We start from the raw sequence: 17,990 nt of genomic DNA, 5'->3' as shown, positions 1-17,990 counted from the left end.
TTTCTGCTAAAAAGTAGGCTACTGGTGAGCATAGTTCAATGAAGTGTTGTCGGTATGCTTCATTTACGTTATATGTGTAAGCTAACTGCCACTGTAGCAAGTTTACGTTTGGCTAGTCTGAGTGCAGTTTAATGATGTAACATTAACTAACAGTTAGCTTACTGGTGGGAATTTACGGAAATTAATAAAAACGTGATAGTTTACTTCAACTCTTAATTTGGTTAACAGGACTAACGTTAACCGCGCCATGGTAACGTTACCGTTGCTAGGTTATGCTTGTTACTTGGTTATGCTTGTTTGAGGGTGTCTAGTACACTTTTAGCTTCCTTAACCTAATTAGTCTCTTTTAGAAGTAAATTGGCATGGCTTTTTGTATAGGTTTTATTCTCCCTTTCATTTCAAGCTTTATTAAGGATCCAAATGAGACTAGGAGAGGTGCACTCAGTTTTCCAAATTTGGGATTTGTTCCAGAGTAGTTGACATTAAACTTGAGGTTACACGCACTTGTTGGTTTTTACGGCTTTAACGTATGACCCAGTAACTGCCACCGGTGCCAAACTGGAGTAGGGTATGTGAGTGTTAGCCCCTGACTGGTTTCTATATTTAGTCTCCCAGTGAGCTTTTTTTGTTTCTGGGCATCGGTATGGCTCTAGCTTCTCCGGTGACAGTCCGGCCCGGCCTGGAGATCTGCAGACTGCAGATCCGTCAAACTGCGCTTCAGATTACATCTCCGCCAACTACTACTGAGCAACATCTATTCTTTCATATCGGAAATCATTATTGGACTGACCTGCATCCCTGCATCTTTCATCCACCCCTAAAGGAACTATTTTTGCTGCATGTAAGTACAGACAACTTTTTGAATGTTTTATTAAAAGTGTACACTGACGAATAGCAGCTGTTAAGAATGCATTGGCTCTGCTGAGTTATTTGCTGGCGAGGTTCACATAATCCAGCTGTAATTGGTGCCAGTTATCATGTCATTGCGCCACTCCCCTGCGTTTACTGTGCTGTGTGTTTTTCAAAAAATAATTTCTCATTACAGTCCTGTTAAACCTCCAGGGCAACCCCTTGTTATGTGATTTGATATAAAGTCCTCTGGTTTTCCTCAAGGACTCATTACATGGCTTAGCTGAACTGATCTGAAAACAGCCGTACTTCCCTGCTGCTATTTTTGGGGCCCGACAGCTTCATAACAGCAACACAATCTCACATTCCTGCAAGCCAATGCTGCACACTTTGTAACACTTATAACCTACAAATGTAACATTTTAAATGAGTCAAATGTAGTAACATTTTTATAAAAAATAGCTCATTCTAAGTCTGTTGATATCAGACATGTTAATGCATATGTTCATACAGTATATATTTTGCATGGTGTAATCATAGATTGTGATTCTCATTCCATTAATGTGAATTCACGTTTTGTTAATATGTCTAAAACAAATAAAAAAATGTTTCATATCTTAATACAAGTGCATTATATTGCATCACTTAACAAATACTTCTTAGGATGACTGCTTTGACACAAAGATACTGAAGAGCAAACTATCAGAAGTTTTAATATTTCAGAAACTGAAATATTTCAATATTAACTGTTGGTTTTTTGAAGTGTGTTTTTGTTTGGCTTAAATGCTTATTTGCTTATAGAATTTCCGGCTTTGAGTGATTTGAAATTACATAACTGTTGATGCTTATAGTTTGTTACACCACTTCTGTATTCCACACTGTGGCTCCTCCATCTCAGATCATTTCAGTCACTTTAGTGTTGTCACATTGTAAAATAGAGGAGAATATTCAAATGGATGAACTGCCTTATTGTAGCTTTATATACACTATGCACGCTATTGTTTTTTTATGACTATCAAGAGTTACAGTGTTTATATAACGTCTCACTCTCAGATTGGTGTGACCTGGTTGGATTGGCTGTATGCTGAGGATGTGATGGACAAACAGCACAAAGGTTAAAGCTGAATGCTGTCCAAACGATTTGAACCTCCACCTTAAAGGAAAAGCTGCATAGGGACCGTTACTAACACCTGTCTTTTTGCAAGTGACTTGTTACAAAGGGGTGGCAGTGACCCTATTCACATTGTTAACTGATTGTTTTGCATCAATCAGAGCAGGGGATCCTAACCTTTTGTTATTGAACACATATATCAGATAACAAAAAAAAAAGTTAATTTAAATATCTGGTCATTGGAACGATAGGCATTTTTTATTAATCATTATTTATTTTTTGTGAATTGTTGAGCATACCATGGGAAATTACCCCAAAATGCAATTACAATGTAATAATCTTTGCAGTTCCTCAGCGGCCCAATAGATGGATCAAGGCAACTGTCTTAGAATCCATCCAACATCGCTTCCTACTGTGAAAATCCTTAGTCTAATTTCTTTTAAACCTTTTTTATCAGTAGAAATAAGAAATGCTAGATGAAGTAGTCTCTCATGTCTATGCTTCTGCTATTTATCTGCCTGCAGGATATTTTTCCAAAATGTACCTTCGTGTTGTGTTTTTAGTGAAGTGAAAGCAGAGGATGCCTCTCCCTGTTGCTATTATCATATCCTACAGGGTGTGAACACTTTATGTGACAGGTTCAGCAACACAAGCCTTTGATTTATTGTTCCGCCTTGAAAAGATTCCAAAGACCTGTTGGAAATAATTTAGAGAGAACATATGAGAGTGTGTTGTTGTAGAGCAAGTCACGACATTGACACTGACATGGAAACATCACAAGAGAAAGGTGGTGTTGTCAAACCTGAAGCTGTATGGGAATGTGGTGGGTGCGGTTTTCACAGGTGTTTGTTTACATCTACATGTACTGTACAAACTGTGTTAGAGCATTTATTCTAGTACATCAAATCAGATCCGACTTGTGTTGGTGGTCACATGTTATTATTTAAAGTCGCTCAGTTTAATTTGGTTCTATCCACTTCAGTCATTTCAATCCACTTACAATTCATACTTTACTGTTCTAAGATGAAAAATACATTAACATATATACACAATAACAGTTTCCCCCTATTAAATATGTACATCTAAATGTTGTTATTCCTGTACATGACTTAATGCTATACAACTGCTATGCTTTCTTAAGTAATTTATTTCTCCAGTCATATTGGTTGTTGAGGGATGAGTGGTACCCATGTGGGAGAAACTGAGAAATGTATTTTGGCCCTTCTTTAAGGGCTATGAATTAAGATGATTATCATTATTAAGGTCAATATGCTCCAACATGGAAACGGGTTCTTCCTTGGACTATTCCCCCAAGTTTCATGAACATTTGGCCTTTAGTTCCCCTTAATACTGCTGACAAACAGCCAAACCAACCTTAGCAAAAACATACTTGACAGACTTATTAAATAAATATGCATGCTGTTGGGTGATCTGGATTGAATCAGTTGACTTGTGAAGATTAAGGTGTGAACATCTCCTCCATCAACCTCCCCACAGGCTAGTACTGTAAATGATATTGATACACACATGCAGTAATATGTTTTTAAAGCATTGATTGCTGGTGTTTTGGCCTCATGACGTCCCCCCACCCTGTGCTTTTTCCACAGTGCTATGTGTTTCAATGCCCTTTGCCTTGTTGCTACAATTAGAGCTGACCGGAGAGACTTGTGACTTTGACTCAGGGAAACTCTGTCACACACTTGCTCTCCGTTTCTGTCCCTTCCCTTCTGTAAACTCGCCCTTCATTTTCTTCTGTGTGATTCTTATTATGTTCTTTTTACTCTCATCTGTCTATTTCTGATGATCTCTTATCTTTTCTGCTTTATTTTCATCTCTCTCTGCCACGCTCTTGAACTAAAGTCCACTGCATTTCCTATTCCTTCTCTCTTGATCCATTTGTCAATCTTCATCTGAATGTTCCTCCTCACTTATTCATTCACTTCCCTCAGATTCTCTTTTGGTTCGTTTTGAAAATGATTTCTTTGCTTTTGCCGTTAGAAATCAAGACATGAAAGTAAAACAGAAAAGTGATTTTTATGCATACAATGCTAACACCAATCAGATATCAAATAAAATTGCACACGCTAAGATGACCAATCCTATCACATTATTTCTTTAACAGATCTAAATAGAGTGGACGCGTCCTAAAACCCGGAAGTAAGTTAGTATTTTACCACTTCCGGTTCCCTTGACAAAAAAGCAATGCAATTTCTCCATAGGATGTTGGAAAATAGCTGGAAACAAGGTCTGTGGTTGACACACATTTAAGAGACGGATCACGTTTTGTTCTACGACATTAAATACATCAGCAGTGGACCCCACTGGTGATTTTTGAAGAGTTTACATGTCTGAAAAACGATGGTTGTTGTGTGGCTGAATAGGACGACAGAAGTTGTCGAGGACGTTGTACGTCATTACGCCGAACACGTAAACACTCCCGCTAAGTTTGTTTGCCCTGTTCTGCTTGAAAGCAAATGCCTGCCTCCTGCAAACTGTTAAGACAAACGCTTCAACTTGTACAATTTTGAATCTGTATGTTTGAATATGGATCTTAAGTTTATAGCATAACGTTAGCATTTTGCTTCTGGCGACTAGATTTATGATTAGAAAATTATAAAAGTAGGGTAGACATGTGGAGATTATCCGGCTGAACAAAACGTGATCCGTCTCTTAAATGTGTGTCAACCACAGACCTTATTTCGAGCAATTTCCCAAAATAAATTGCATTGCTTTTTTGTCAAGGGAACAGCTTGCTTCCGGGTTTTAGGATGCGTCACTGCCCCACTCTATTACAAGGTATACAATATCTAAGTCCATACATAGGTAGTCCGAGATGCTGCTTATACATTTGACCTAATGGCAACAATTTGTAACTTTTCTTGCCTTTCCCTACGAATATTGACATATCAGTGTACCGTGTAACAACCATATAAGGTTTAATTGTATTAGATATATTATTTTATTATAAGTCCTTTTACTTTGGGTGATATCTGTGTTCGAGTCCCATGAATGACAGATTCCCATTAGACAATCTCTTTGAATCTTACTTGGACTTCCATCTTCTAACCTCCCTCCCTCTCTTCTCTCACCCCTATCCCCTGACTCTCATCTCCCCCCTCGGTCCCTCCATCTGCAGCTGACATGAAGCCTTCGGATAGCTCAAATACCGTGCTATAGTGGTTTAACCCACACGTACGCGCTCTCAGTGTAGCTTTATGTCCTTGTGTGTTCATGTTCACGCTTTAATGTTAGAGGTGGTCTATTTCTTCTACTTGTTAATTGTTGCAGCTCTCTTATATAGATGTTTAGGAGCACACTTGGACTAACAGTGTTTGGAAATACTTCTTGGCTTTGTTTTAGTCAGTGGCGACTGGTCATTAGGGGCAGGTGGGGCACAGCCCCACCTAGTGTCAGCAGAAAGTATTAAAAATGATTACAACAAAATGCAAACAATAAATTAAAAAATATATAAAATATATTTTAAGATCATGTTTAATCATCTGATTCGTCTGTACATTGCTGTTTTAGTCTGTGTTCTTCTAATTAGTGTCTACAGTGTGTGCCTATTGAGCTGTTTAGAGCCATGTGGGACAAAACCCAATCCTGCCCCTCCCTCTCACTGTCTAAGTGAACGGTGACTGTAAAAACTACACTGCGCATGCTCAGAATATTTTCCTATTTATTGTGTGTGGCAAAAAAATAATGACCATAGGGGCATAGAGCTGCCATCCCCACCATACGTCATCTCACATCATTCAGAGCTGAAGTACGTGTGCCGCGAAAAGTGTGGTGTGTGAAGAGGAGACGAGAGAGCTGCAGTGAGGCGTCCTAAAACCCGGAAGTAAGCTGCGCATGGCTTCCCTCGACAAAAAAGCAAGGCAAGGCAAGACAAGTTTATTTATATAGCACTTTTCAACACAAGGCAATTCAAAGTGCTTTACAAAAAATTAAAGACATTAAGAAAATGGCATTTAAAATCAGTCATTAAAAAGAAAAGCTAATAAAATAAACATTAAAAGAAAAAATACATGGATAAAAGTTACAGTGCAGTCTAAGATATAAATGGTTCAATTAAACATTAAAAGAAAAAGTACATGGATAAAAGTTACAGTGCAGTCTAAGATATGAATAGTTCAATTAAAAGCAGCGACAAAAAGAAAAGTCTTCAGCCTGGATTTAAAAGTAGTCAGAGTTGCAGCGGACCTGCAGGTTTCTGGGAGTTTGTTCCAGATATTTGGAGCATAATAACTGAACGCTGCTTTACCATGTTTAGTTCTGACTCTGGGGACAGAAAGCTGACCAGTCCCTGAAGACCTGAGAGATCTGGATGGTTCATAATTTAGCAGGAGGTCAGAAATGTATTTTGGGCCTAAACCATTCAGTGCTTTATAAACCAGCAGCAGTATTTTGAAATCTATTCTTTGACACACAGGAAGCCAGTATAAAGACTTCAGAACAGGAGTGATGTGATCCACTTTCTTGGTGTAATGAGCAATGAGATTTCTCCATAGGATTTTAGAAAATAGCTCCAAATAAGGTCTGTGGGAAACGTAGCTGTTAGATAAATGCACGTTTTGTTCAGCCGGATAATATCCACATGTCTACCCTACTTTTATAATTTTCGAATCATAAATCTATTGATTAGATTAGATTTATAATAGACTTTTGAAACTACAAGAACATAAGGAGGACTTTTACAAAAAAGTAATAGAGATTTTTGTCCAGAAGGATAGGCAAATGGACTTAATCTTCAAGTCAAGGTAAGACTGCAATTTTATTGAAAATGGGATCTTACTAAGAGAGAACAATTCAATATTTAAATGATAAAATTACATTTTTTGGGTATCCTTTTGTTGAACTGTCTGTTTAAAATTAATTGAAGCATCAGACAAAAAAAGCTTTTGAAAATAATATTATATTTTGATTTAGGTCAAAATATAATATTTGTAAACCTGAAGAGTCAGTGCCAGTGCCTCACCAGCCATGAACCTCACTGCAGAAGCTTATAGACATCTAAGTTTTTTGTGCCCCACCACTTTTGTACATATAAAAACGCCACTGGTTTTAGTGCATTGTGACCAGTGGGCTAATCAGATCATTCCATTATTTTGTGGGTAATTGGACTCATTTGATCTCTAATAATTCAGACAGAGAGTTGCAAAGAGCTCTTTCAGAAATCTAATAATGCTTTAAAGGGGAGTTAAGTGGTGAGGTGACAGTGTTACATATTTGTATCCCACTTCACATAGAATAATGTGTAGGATGCTTGTTTGGCCTTGTTTATGCAATGACTCATGGGCGTAGGAAGCATCCTGAATGTGGGGGGGACATTTTTTACGGGGGGTCCCCCCCCCCCCACGAAAAATAAATAAATAGATTTCCTGTATTCTGGTGCATTTTAACAGGTGGTTTGATACTTTTATGTGGCTATACTAGCATGAGGAAAATGATGGGTACATTTTGTAATTTCATTCAGTAGTAAAGAAAGGAAACATATTTGATTATTAATTCAGACCCGTCTTTGAATTAATAAAAAGCAGTTTAAATGCCCATTTGGTACATTTATATGCAACAATAAATATTTGTGAGTGCATTGAGAGATATTGTTGTGGAGAGTCATTTATATATAAATCGCAAAATACATTTGTGAATCCTTCTGTGAGCATTTATTAATATTGAGACTGATCTGACTCCACAGATGTTAAGTTCACCTAGGAATGGTATCATTGACGTAAATGTTCAAATAAATGTTGCTCTTCTGTCTATATTGGTCATATAATGCCCCTTGACTGAAATGCTTCCTGTGCAATATCCCCACTGATTTCCTTAAAATTCTGGGATGAGAGTCCACATCACAATTGACTCTAAACTGTCATTTCCCTTTCATCACTCACCTCAGCAACGGACCTCTCTCCACTGTCCCTGTGTTCTGCCTCTGACTCACTCTCAAGCGCCTAGATGTCAAGAGAGGTGGTGAAGTGATCACTATTTATTGAGCAGTAGGCCTATACTCTTTCACATTGAATCATAACAAGTCATACTGAATGTAAATACAACTGACTCTAAAGTAAGTCCCAGTCTGTGACATTGGACATTTTGAAGACTCAAAGTCCCAGTAGGTAGAATATTAGCTAGTCTATGTAATGTGCACAGAAAATAAATAGTTAACTGAATACTGGGATGGAAATTGCCTATAAGCACTCAGTAAAACATGAACACACACAAAAAGCTTCTGAATGATAAGAAGTATAATTAAAACATAATGCACATTATCATTTTGAGAGAGAGTACCTAAGTTAAAGAACTCAGAAAATAATCTCTTATCGAACTGAGGCTCCAGTAAAACACACTGACTGCGTCTCTACATGACATGTAGAGAGATCGGGTTATTCATGTTCCCTGTTTACATGATAAATACTAGTAACCTGGCATTTCGATGCCTTTTCTCATCTAAACTATTCAGTATTTGTATCTCTCTATCATGACATAAAGACGAAACTCCTCTCCAGAAGTGAGACGCTGCCGCCGCCATCACTGTTAAGTTAACTGATTAACTGCTACCAGTTGAAGACTTACTTTCCTCTTCTTTGAAAATGTTTTTCTCATGTCCATGTTGTCTGGGGGAGAAAACATATAAAACCAAGAGATCGTCAGCTTTGATTTTCGCTGTATTAACAATGTCCTGAACACTTGGTGTGTGTGCCTTACCTCCGCTATCGACATCGCTTCATACAACAGATCTGAGCTGTCAACAACACTCCTTGAACATGCGCGCGCTATGTGAGAATCTGCCTTGGTACAAAGTAGCAGTGAAAACATGGTACGGAGTTTCATTGATTTGGGCATTCTCTCAATAAGCAAGTGGAATGGATTTGATAGTGAAGCACTGACACAGCGCTCTACAAAGTGCAGCGAGTGGATAGACCGATTCACGGACTTTCCACATGGTAAAAGTGGGGGGGTCTAAACTAATCATTTGAAAAAGTGGGGGGGACTTGTCCCACCCTCATATAATGGCTGCGACGCCCATGCAATGACTTATCTTATATCCCGAAAGAACTGCACTGTATGTTCATTAGAAATCTCCAACTTATGTTAATAAACTCCTGGGACAATAACTTGAAACTTCAGTGCCCACGAGTAGGAATGACTTAGCATTAGTTATTTTGCCGCGAGGTATATAAAGTGATAATGATTTCTTCCATATAGCTGAGCCATTGAGTCATGAGTCACAGAACATTTTTCAAAATGTGTTCACTGCTGAAGCATTAACATATCTCATCACTGCCCCTCATACTTCAATGCAGTTCAGAATCTGGATACTGATCATAATGCTACTGTACTTAGATGTATTGCTAATGTAGACACATCTTGTTCTGCTCCGCTTGTTTTTATTGATTTCGAAACCTTTTTCTTTCAAGCCTGTTGAAAACCATATAGCTTTGACCTTTAATGTCCTCATACTTTTCAGCCTCTAGCTAGGAGTTATGTACTTGGATGTACATATTTTGACTTGTTTAGTGCCACAGGGAGTAAAGCTTCTGCAAGTTGATGAAACATACTATACATTTGTCCATTTCAATGAGGTCCAACCCCTCTGGCAGTACAGGCAGGTTCAAACAAAACCACGCTTCTATCTGACCTGATCTGACATTTGCTGTGCATATTATTAGTGAGGTGTTGTGCCACATCACGCTGTTTTATTTTAGCCGTGCTCACCTGTCTGTTCTGCTAACTGTCAGTCATGTTTTTTATCAGCAAATATTAGGAAAATATTCTGGTCAAAGCAAAGGCGCCTGTTATGTTTCCAAAGTGTGATTTCTTAAGGCAGGCGTATTTGGAAGGATGTCTAAATGTCACCTATTTCTCAGTACTTTTAAATCATATCCCAAGGCAGGACAGAACAAGACAAAACACAGCGCAACACACAGCACCCTTCATCCACACTCAATGTAAACTGACAGTGTGCCATTGCTCCATAAACTGTATTTATGCTAAACAAAAAAGTACATACAGTGGTCTTTGGCCTGTTTTCATCCAAGTAAATATGTGTAATACTACAGAGGTCATTATTATACATAAAAATCTGATTATCTGCATACTGTTAATCTGAATACACCTGAAAGTGTTGTTTGAATTCAGCTCTTAAGATATGCATTTAAAATTCCAGATGTGCATGTGAACATATTTTTCAAAGCCTTCGATTGTAATTATGGCAACAATTCCATAATAATAATAATAATTCCTTACATTTATTATAGCGCTTTTCCAGATGCTCAAAGCGCTTTACAAATACACATTACACATATTTTTTATACATGCAATGGTCACTGGTCATAATGATACAATCAGTCATTATTTATTTCGAGCCCTTCAACTATAAAGTGAGAGATACGATGATGCTTCACTTTTAAGCTATACTGGACTGCACTAACTTCCACTTTTTCCTTCAGAGTGGTGCCATGCTGCCGGGAGGCTGTGGATGATAAATTATGTCGTCAGACTTCTACTCCAGAGATGAGCTGGTGGAGAGGGGGTTCATCCCCCTGGACATCGACAACGTCCAGATTCTGCTGCAGGGTCAGTGTCTCTCCACTTCTAATCAAAATGACATTATAGTGATTTTATGTAATTAGGTGGATTTAATGTACTTACTACTAAGATTGTACTTGCGTGCTCACGTAGTACAGTACTAACGTTTTGTCTCAGTTTTATGATATAACAGCAGCTGTGGGGCTTTTATAGATTGGTGATTTACTTCAACAAGCATTCATTGTTTCTGTTCTCTGCAAGAGAAGTCTGAGATCATGCAACTGTAAAAAGAAAAGCCATGTGTCTTGATTTCATTGTTTTATCTTGGTAACTGTGGCAACATAATCACTTTTTAGCCTCAGTTATGCGTCTCTCTCCCGGGGGAGCAGTTTGATGATCAGTCTCAGTCTGCTGATGGCTTTGTTCTGTTTCACTTTTGTCACTTTTTTTGAGGTCATGCTTTGTTTAATCTGCTGAAACTGAACCCCTGCCCCTAGAGACACATGAGTCATTTCCCCAAGCAAAGAGCAGGAAGAAAGAGGAGGTACTAATCACTTTCACTCATTAAGTCACTGTCTCACAGGGCAGTTTTGAATATTTGAAGCAGGGCTGTGATGCTTGAGTGGGGGTCTTCATTTTATTCTCACTGTCTGTACAACATACTGTATGTTTTTTAATGGTGTGTGTGTCTGTACGTTTTGACCTCTGGTTTTATGAAGCTATTTATTTATATCAATCATTTTTTCACTTGAACGAGAGTTTGGATTAATAAGTTATATGGTAAATATTTAAAAACTCAACACCCAAAGAAACAGACCCCTCGAGATCTATGGCCTTTCTCCAGTCCTTTACACGAGTTGCTGATTGGCTGTTTGTCTCGGTCTTGGCCATTTTGTGTCCCATTTAAAGAACCAGGCCTTTGTATGAATACCAGACTTTTTCAGCGCACACCCAGAACAGACTGTTAGTGTACCGTTAGGAGACTTAACATGACAACAAATATTTGCAGGAAGATTCTGATTGATCTCCTGTGTCAGTACCTTTGGTTTCGTGGTCGGTTGAGTGGTGGATTATTGAGTCTCGGTTAAATGTTAAAGTTGTCCTCTAGTGACCGTGGCAAGGTCACAGTTAAACTCTGAGTGTGGGCAGGTATCTGTCTCGTAACCTGACACTGTTTCATCTTTTCTTTGAACTTGTCTTAGTTGCACCAGGAATAGATGGCAGCACAGGTTCTGACATGGACATCTCCTTCTATCTTCTCTCAACCTTTCTGTATTTCACTTCTTTGTATTGTGTCTTGTCACCATCCACCTCTCCCCTTATCCCCTCTTGATATAACTACTCTCTGCCCGCATGTCCCACGTTTTCTTGACGTCTATCCTCCTAACTGCCTTTATCTTTTCGATATTCACTTATTTCAGGTTTTAACACATGACTCCCCACATTTCCTCTTCACATTAAGAACACATGTTTTATTTTTATTTTTATTAAAGCCTTATAAAGCGGTTTTTCCAGTTAAAACTTTTCCAGCTGGTAAAACTTAAGAATGAATGCTCTAAGCTCCTCATGACAAGCAAGCTTATTTAAAAACGACAAAGAAAGTCCTGTTTTTGTTGGAGTATATTTGAAATGCTAATAATGGGGAAATTACAGTAAAGAAAAGCTGATACTGTGTTTGATTGTTTGGTGGATTAAAGTGTCTGCGTCATCAGATTTAGCAGGGATTCTTCCTTGTACTGGGTAACTGAAATCTAGCTGTTTTATTTGACGTTTTTTAAATTAAGAACTGTGTCAAATTAGATAGAAAGATGTTTTGTTAGCTTAAGTAGTGGCAATTGTTGTGATATCTCAGGGAGACTTTGTGACTCCACTTCAATAATAATAAGTAAAGGTCAACATCCATGATAAACACACTAAAAATGACTTGTCTTATACCTATAATTCTTGCTGATTTGATTTACTATTTAGATATATAGTGATTTTAACTAACACTAATGTACAAGGGTTGGATAAGGTACGTTTTCACAGCATATGACATTTAAATTTGACCCACATTTTCCAGTCAATGTAGCATCAATTACCCAGAAAGCTGCAGATCTAGCTTGATGCAGGTCATGTTTCAGCAGGCCTGACTCCTCTGTGCATCAGATTTAAAAGAGGAGGAGCCCAGCTGATCCCTCCTGCTTACCTGCAGGCTGGAAATGTAGACTGTTAGCTGTTAGACAGGATTTACTCTCAAACTTATTTGATATATTTCTTTACATCACCTGAAGTCATGGATCTGCAGCCTTTAGACTCGGTGTGGTAAACCATGTGTTGATTAGACAAAGCAGTTTGCTTTAGATTCACATGCAACACAGTTTGCTGACTGAAACTCTCCCTGCTGCATCAGCAAGAGTGATCCCATCATGGGTGAGTTGTTTATACTTGTCTCTATGCGTCTGACTTATTGGTACCGAACAAAACTAACTGTGCAGATCTTTAAAAATACTACAATGCACACTATTATATCACCTTGTGAGAATGTTTACCCCCCAGGTGGTGCATTATAACAGTAGAGATATACAGCTATATAAGTATTTGATTCTAAGATATATATCTAGAACTAAAGGATTTCAGATCATCATAAGCTGAAAATAAGTTCTGCTCTGAACCATGATGTGTCAATTTAATGTATCAGTATTTTTTTTATCAGCAAATCAATCAGAAGTCAAATACAGACTTCTTTTTCCTTTTGAAATAAAGTTTGTTCTTAGGGCCAGGGCAGGTTTGTACCTGATAAGAATAACATATGTGTCCTACCAATGCATGTATTCACTTCTTAAGCCACCAATATCAGTGTAGGGACTTCACAGGTATGTCGATTTGTGGGAATATTTTAAAACACAAGCCAGTGTGTCATATGTCAAATTCAGTGGAACAAAAAGCTAGAGCTTGGCTCCTGTCCAGAGTCTTTACTTTTGATCAGCTTTGTGTGAAAAGATCATTTAAGAAAGCATCGCCTTGATGTGATGTGACATTAAGAGCTGTGATGTGACATTAAGGAAAGTTCATGTTTGTTCATGCCTGCTTTACAGGGACTCTGGTTTTGCATTAAAGTGGGGAAAATTAAGAACATCCACCATTCAGAAACTTCTAGTACTAAAACAGCTTAATCTGCCTCTTCACCAGAAACATTGTTGGGTCCTGTTTTGGACTCATCTAGAAGGCTACTGAGAAAGTGCAGACCTCCGCCAATTCATCAAAAGTGAAACATTATTTGCATATTCTTCACCCAATAGGTGGATGCGTTCAAAAATCTAATAGGTTCTTCCTTGGACCATGCTTCACACTTCCACAAAGTTACATGAAAATCATTGTTTCAACAAAACTGCCACAGTTAACTGAACAGCCTGACACTATTCTAGCTAAAAAGCATGTCCTCTCTTGACTACCAACAAAACATATGATTAGCGAACATGCTATTCGTTTCTGTTGACTGCTACACAGAAACAAACGATGAGATGGCCAAGTTATCATCTTAACCGGCTCAGTTGCCCCGATAGTGTCTCGGACCAGAAAGCGCTATAGAGCTCTTAACCTGAAGGCATTAGCCCACCACACTGTAAGGAGGGGGGGGGTTAAGTAATACAGATAATACTGGTCTAAGGCCAATTTCGGGCCCATGCTAAGGTCTCTGATGCTGATGCTACATTGTCAAAAAACAAATGCTTGGAGAAATCTGCCGAAGTAGAGCTACTGTAGGTAACGTTAACTGTTAGCACAGTCCTGCTTGATTCTGCTACCTCTTTAATTGATATTATTTGCGTTTTCTATTAACATTTGGTATAAAACTAGCGATTTCTTTCATGAGCTTATACTGTACAGCTCCATATATTGTACTACTCTGGAACTGACTTAAAGGGCACTCCGGTTACAGTGACCAAATGGGTTTGTTTTTAAAATACATCTTCTTGGCAAACTCTCAAGTGTGTCACAACTCTCCAGTTTCTTCATCATCTTTACTTGCCACTGTGGCCAGACTGGAACTCTTGAAAATGTTTAGGTTCCTCATCTTTTTGGTGGGTTTGGAGATCAGTGAAAATCAACACCTTCCCCTTCTCCCTCAGTTTTGTCCGATGATACTGTAGCAGATTAATTACGATAAGATGTCTTGGGGGCTCCCTATGTTTAAGATTAGACTGCAAGTGAACCGAAGCCAGAGGGTGCCTGCTGTTAAAGATATTAAATCAGAGAATAGTCTGTAAACTGCCTGTTGATGCATCTCATAGGACCAGACAGCCTGAGAGAGAGCCGGAGCGCAGCACGGATATGATAGGACTACTAACTTTTAACAAACTGAGAAAGTAATCGATCAAAATTCGACTGGAACTCAATATTGCTATATGATTGCTATATTGCTAAATATCAGTATTCAAGATGAGGGACGATGGGGCAATTTAGAAAAAGATAGGTGGTAGCAAGAGTCGGAAGACTCAGAAGACATTGGTACCGATTGAAAATATGTGAACGACTTCCCAACGTATGGAACAGCTTGATTAAAGAAACTACATTGGCTTATTGTATTTGGAGTCAAAGAAGAATTGCGTTGAAGGATAGATCCTCTTGTTGGAAATACTGTATGTTGTAATCAATCAGAGATTCTTGAGAAGCTCCATTTTTTTAAATTTGTTATTATAAATTCATTATTTGAGGAAAATGGAAAATGAGGACTGGATTATATGTGAGACCCTTCATACTGTCAGTGACCTGGATGACTTCATTGAGCTTTACAATGGTGAGTGGTAGAGCATTTACTTACCAAATCTGTTGTTATTGAAACTGTTTTGTATTTTATCTGAATGCTAAAGCATTTATGTAGCTTGTACTGTAGAAAGGTGTTTTATGGATATACTTTATATTACAGTTTCCCTTAGGAGTAATCAATAAATTCAATCTAAAATAAAAAATAATTGAACCTCGACATCCCTGAGCTGAATGCTTTTTGTCAGAAACGCCCCTTTTAAATGTATACAAATACACAAATGCACAGATCTAAAGTGGCCAATCCTGTACACCAAAATATCTACATGTGTGTCAAATACATGTACACAATATCTTGTTGCATACAATTTCAAATGTATTCTAAGGGTTTTAAAAATGTATTGTAGATCTATAAATGTATGTCAGAAAAGTATTGCAAGCTGTAGAGAAAAAAAGATTATTAAAAAGTGGGATGCTTGGTTATTTGATTTATCTGATGGTTACGTGCAGCTCTGCCTGTGCTGAATTATTTTCTGTGGCTTTCATTATTGCACAGAGGCTTTCTGCTTGTTCAGGCAACACTGATCAAATACCTGTTTGTGATTATCCTACCCAAAGGTTCCCCAAACTGATTGGCTACACCTTTGGGTGTTAGCTGCAGTAATAACCTGCCTTTAAAAGGCAAGGTTGTTATATTTGTAAGCACCCGACTAATTTCACAATAGCTCTACAAAACTCCTTGACTGCTGTGAGGACTGCACAAACTTTGTTATATCACTGAACACATGTACTATTATACTACTTGCTTTCAACCCTTAAGAACACAAACATTGAGTGTGCTTTGATTTGTGCCGCTATTGGTATTTTATAATCGCGAAGGATCAGTTTAGCTTTAGTCTCTGTTTGTCTCCAGAGTTTTACCACCACATGTACCTGGAAATGCACATGGAGTTTGTAGAACAGTGAAATGTGTGTGCAATGTCTAAAGCTCGTTCTTTGTTTTAAATCAGAATGAAGTATGTTCTGGTTAAAGTTGACGGTGTCTCATCAATTACATGAGAATTTAGAAAGTTTGTCATTATACTCCAAAATAACAGATATGACTTTGTTGATCTCTTGCCCCTTTGGCAGAAGTTGTTTAAATATAAGCAAATACAATGTTAAGGTAAATGGATAGTTGGAGCTTTTGGTGTGGGGTAGTAAGAGCTACTACTCCATACTCAGTGTATTACCTAGAGTAAATGACGGTCAGCACACCAGCTTGGATAAGTACCTCATATAACCTGATCTCAAAACATCCGAACCACCCCTTTAAGGTTAATGACACATTTTTGTCATTCTTAAAAAGAAACCAACAGTGAAATGCAAATCCTCTGCTGTTGAGTTCTGGTGTTTTTTTTGTTTTTTTCTGTACATTTTCTTGGGGATAATTGTGTCCAGTTTGTCCATTGACCCTGCTTGTTAATGCTCTCCAGTGAGGTGTTTAGTACAGCAAAAACACTGTTGCTTATAATAAATAATCACAAAAAAGGACTACTCACTCAAGATAATTAGGAATGCATTGCATATTGACTTTAATACCCGAACTACTTGAGTGATTTAGTGTTTGGATGTGAAACTATATATTTAAAATTGACATTGTGTGCTTATTTTTCTTCCGCAGTGGAACAAGAACAGATTCAGAAGAAGACCTTCACTAACTGGGTCAACGCTCAGCTGGCAAAGGTGAGCTAAGTCCTTCAAATCTGTCCTGTCTGAAGCCGGTATGTTAATGGCGTAGGATGCAATGTAATCATTCTTGATGGGAAATCAGGTCATAAAGATATTATAATGATAGGACAATCACATTTTATAGATAAAACAATATTAACATCCTCTAAGACAGGAAACTGTAGCTCCTCCTACAAAAAATTGATAATTATAATTTATGGGATAACCCAAAAATATATTGGTTCAGTTTATTTACCACACCCAGTGTGTGAAAAAGTGCACGTCCGATCGTCCGGGACGTGCTATTTACAATATCGGACAAGTACATCTTTCCATTGACGTGTCCGACGGGCAAGTGACGTTTTTCGCCCATATTTATTGACAAATTATTGATAAATTCAGTTTACAGAACTCATTCGCAAATTGTCTGTGTCCGCCATTGTTTTTGCGACCGCTTAATGTTTCCTTCTTTGTCATGTATGATTAGGGATGGGGTACCGAGCCCTGGTATTAAACGGGCCCCGCGGCGTAATTATTAAATACAGTGGTACCACTAAGCTCCGACGTTATCGGTGTTTTTATCGGTACTGGAGACATTTAAAACATATATGTCATATGTATTATTGCTGCATAAACATTATATTGCAGTTTTAGTGTCGCCAACTCCGTTTCTGATATGCAATAAGACTACAAAATGCGTCTATGATGCATTTTCGATCTTTCCAATCCAGACGAGAGATCTCTCTCCCTCGTCTGTGTGTGAGGGGGCTGGGCAGTTTACACATGCTGCCACACACACACACACACACACACACACACACACACACACACACACACACACACACACACACACACACACACACACACACACACACACACACACACACACACACACACACACACACACACACACACACCCACACACACACACACCCACACACACACACACACACACATACACATACACACACACACACACACCACACACACACACACACACACACACACACACACACACACACACACACACACACACACACGGCAG

General features: G+C 38.3%; 1 protein-coding gene across 1 annotated transcript in view; it reads left to right on the top strand.

Moving 5' to 3' along the window:
- The first annotated feature begins 12,769 nt into the window (after positions 1–12,769).
- Positions 12,770–17,990, top strand: part of LOC117558944 (nesprin-2-like) — a 138,755-nt gene continuing 133,534 nt past the window's right edge. The window contains 2 exon segments of the mRNA XM_034235510.1: positions 12,770–12,904; positions 16,899–16,960. Coding sequence (XP_034091401.1) covers positions 12,901–12,904; positions 16,899–16,960 — 66 coding nt within the window. The 5' untranslated portion in view covers positions 12,770–12,900.

This window comes from Gymnodraco acuticeps, unplaced genomic scaffold, assembly GCF_902827175.1.
Source record: "Gymnodraco acuticeps unplaced genomic scaffold, fGymAcu1.1, whole genome shotgun sequence".
Lineage (NCBI taxonomy): Eukaryota > Metazoa > Chordata > Actinopteri > Perciformes > Bathydraconidae > Gymnodraco > Gymnodraco acuticeps.
The sequence above is the reverse complement of the archived record's forward strand: the minus strand, read 5'-3'. Positions and strand labels throughout refer to the sequence as shown.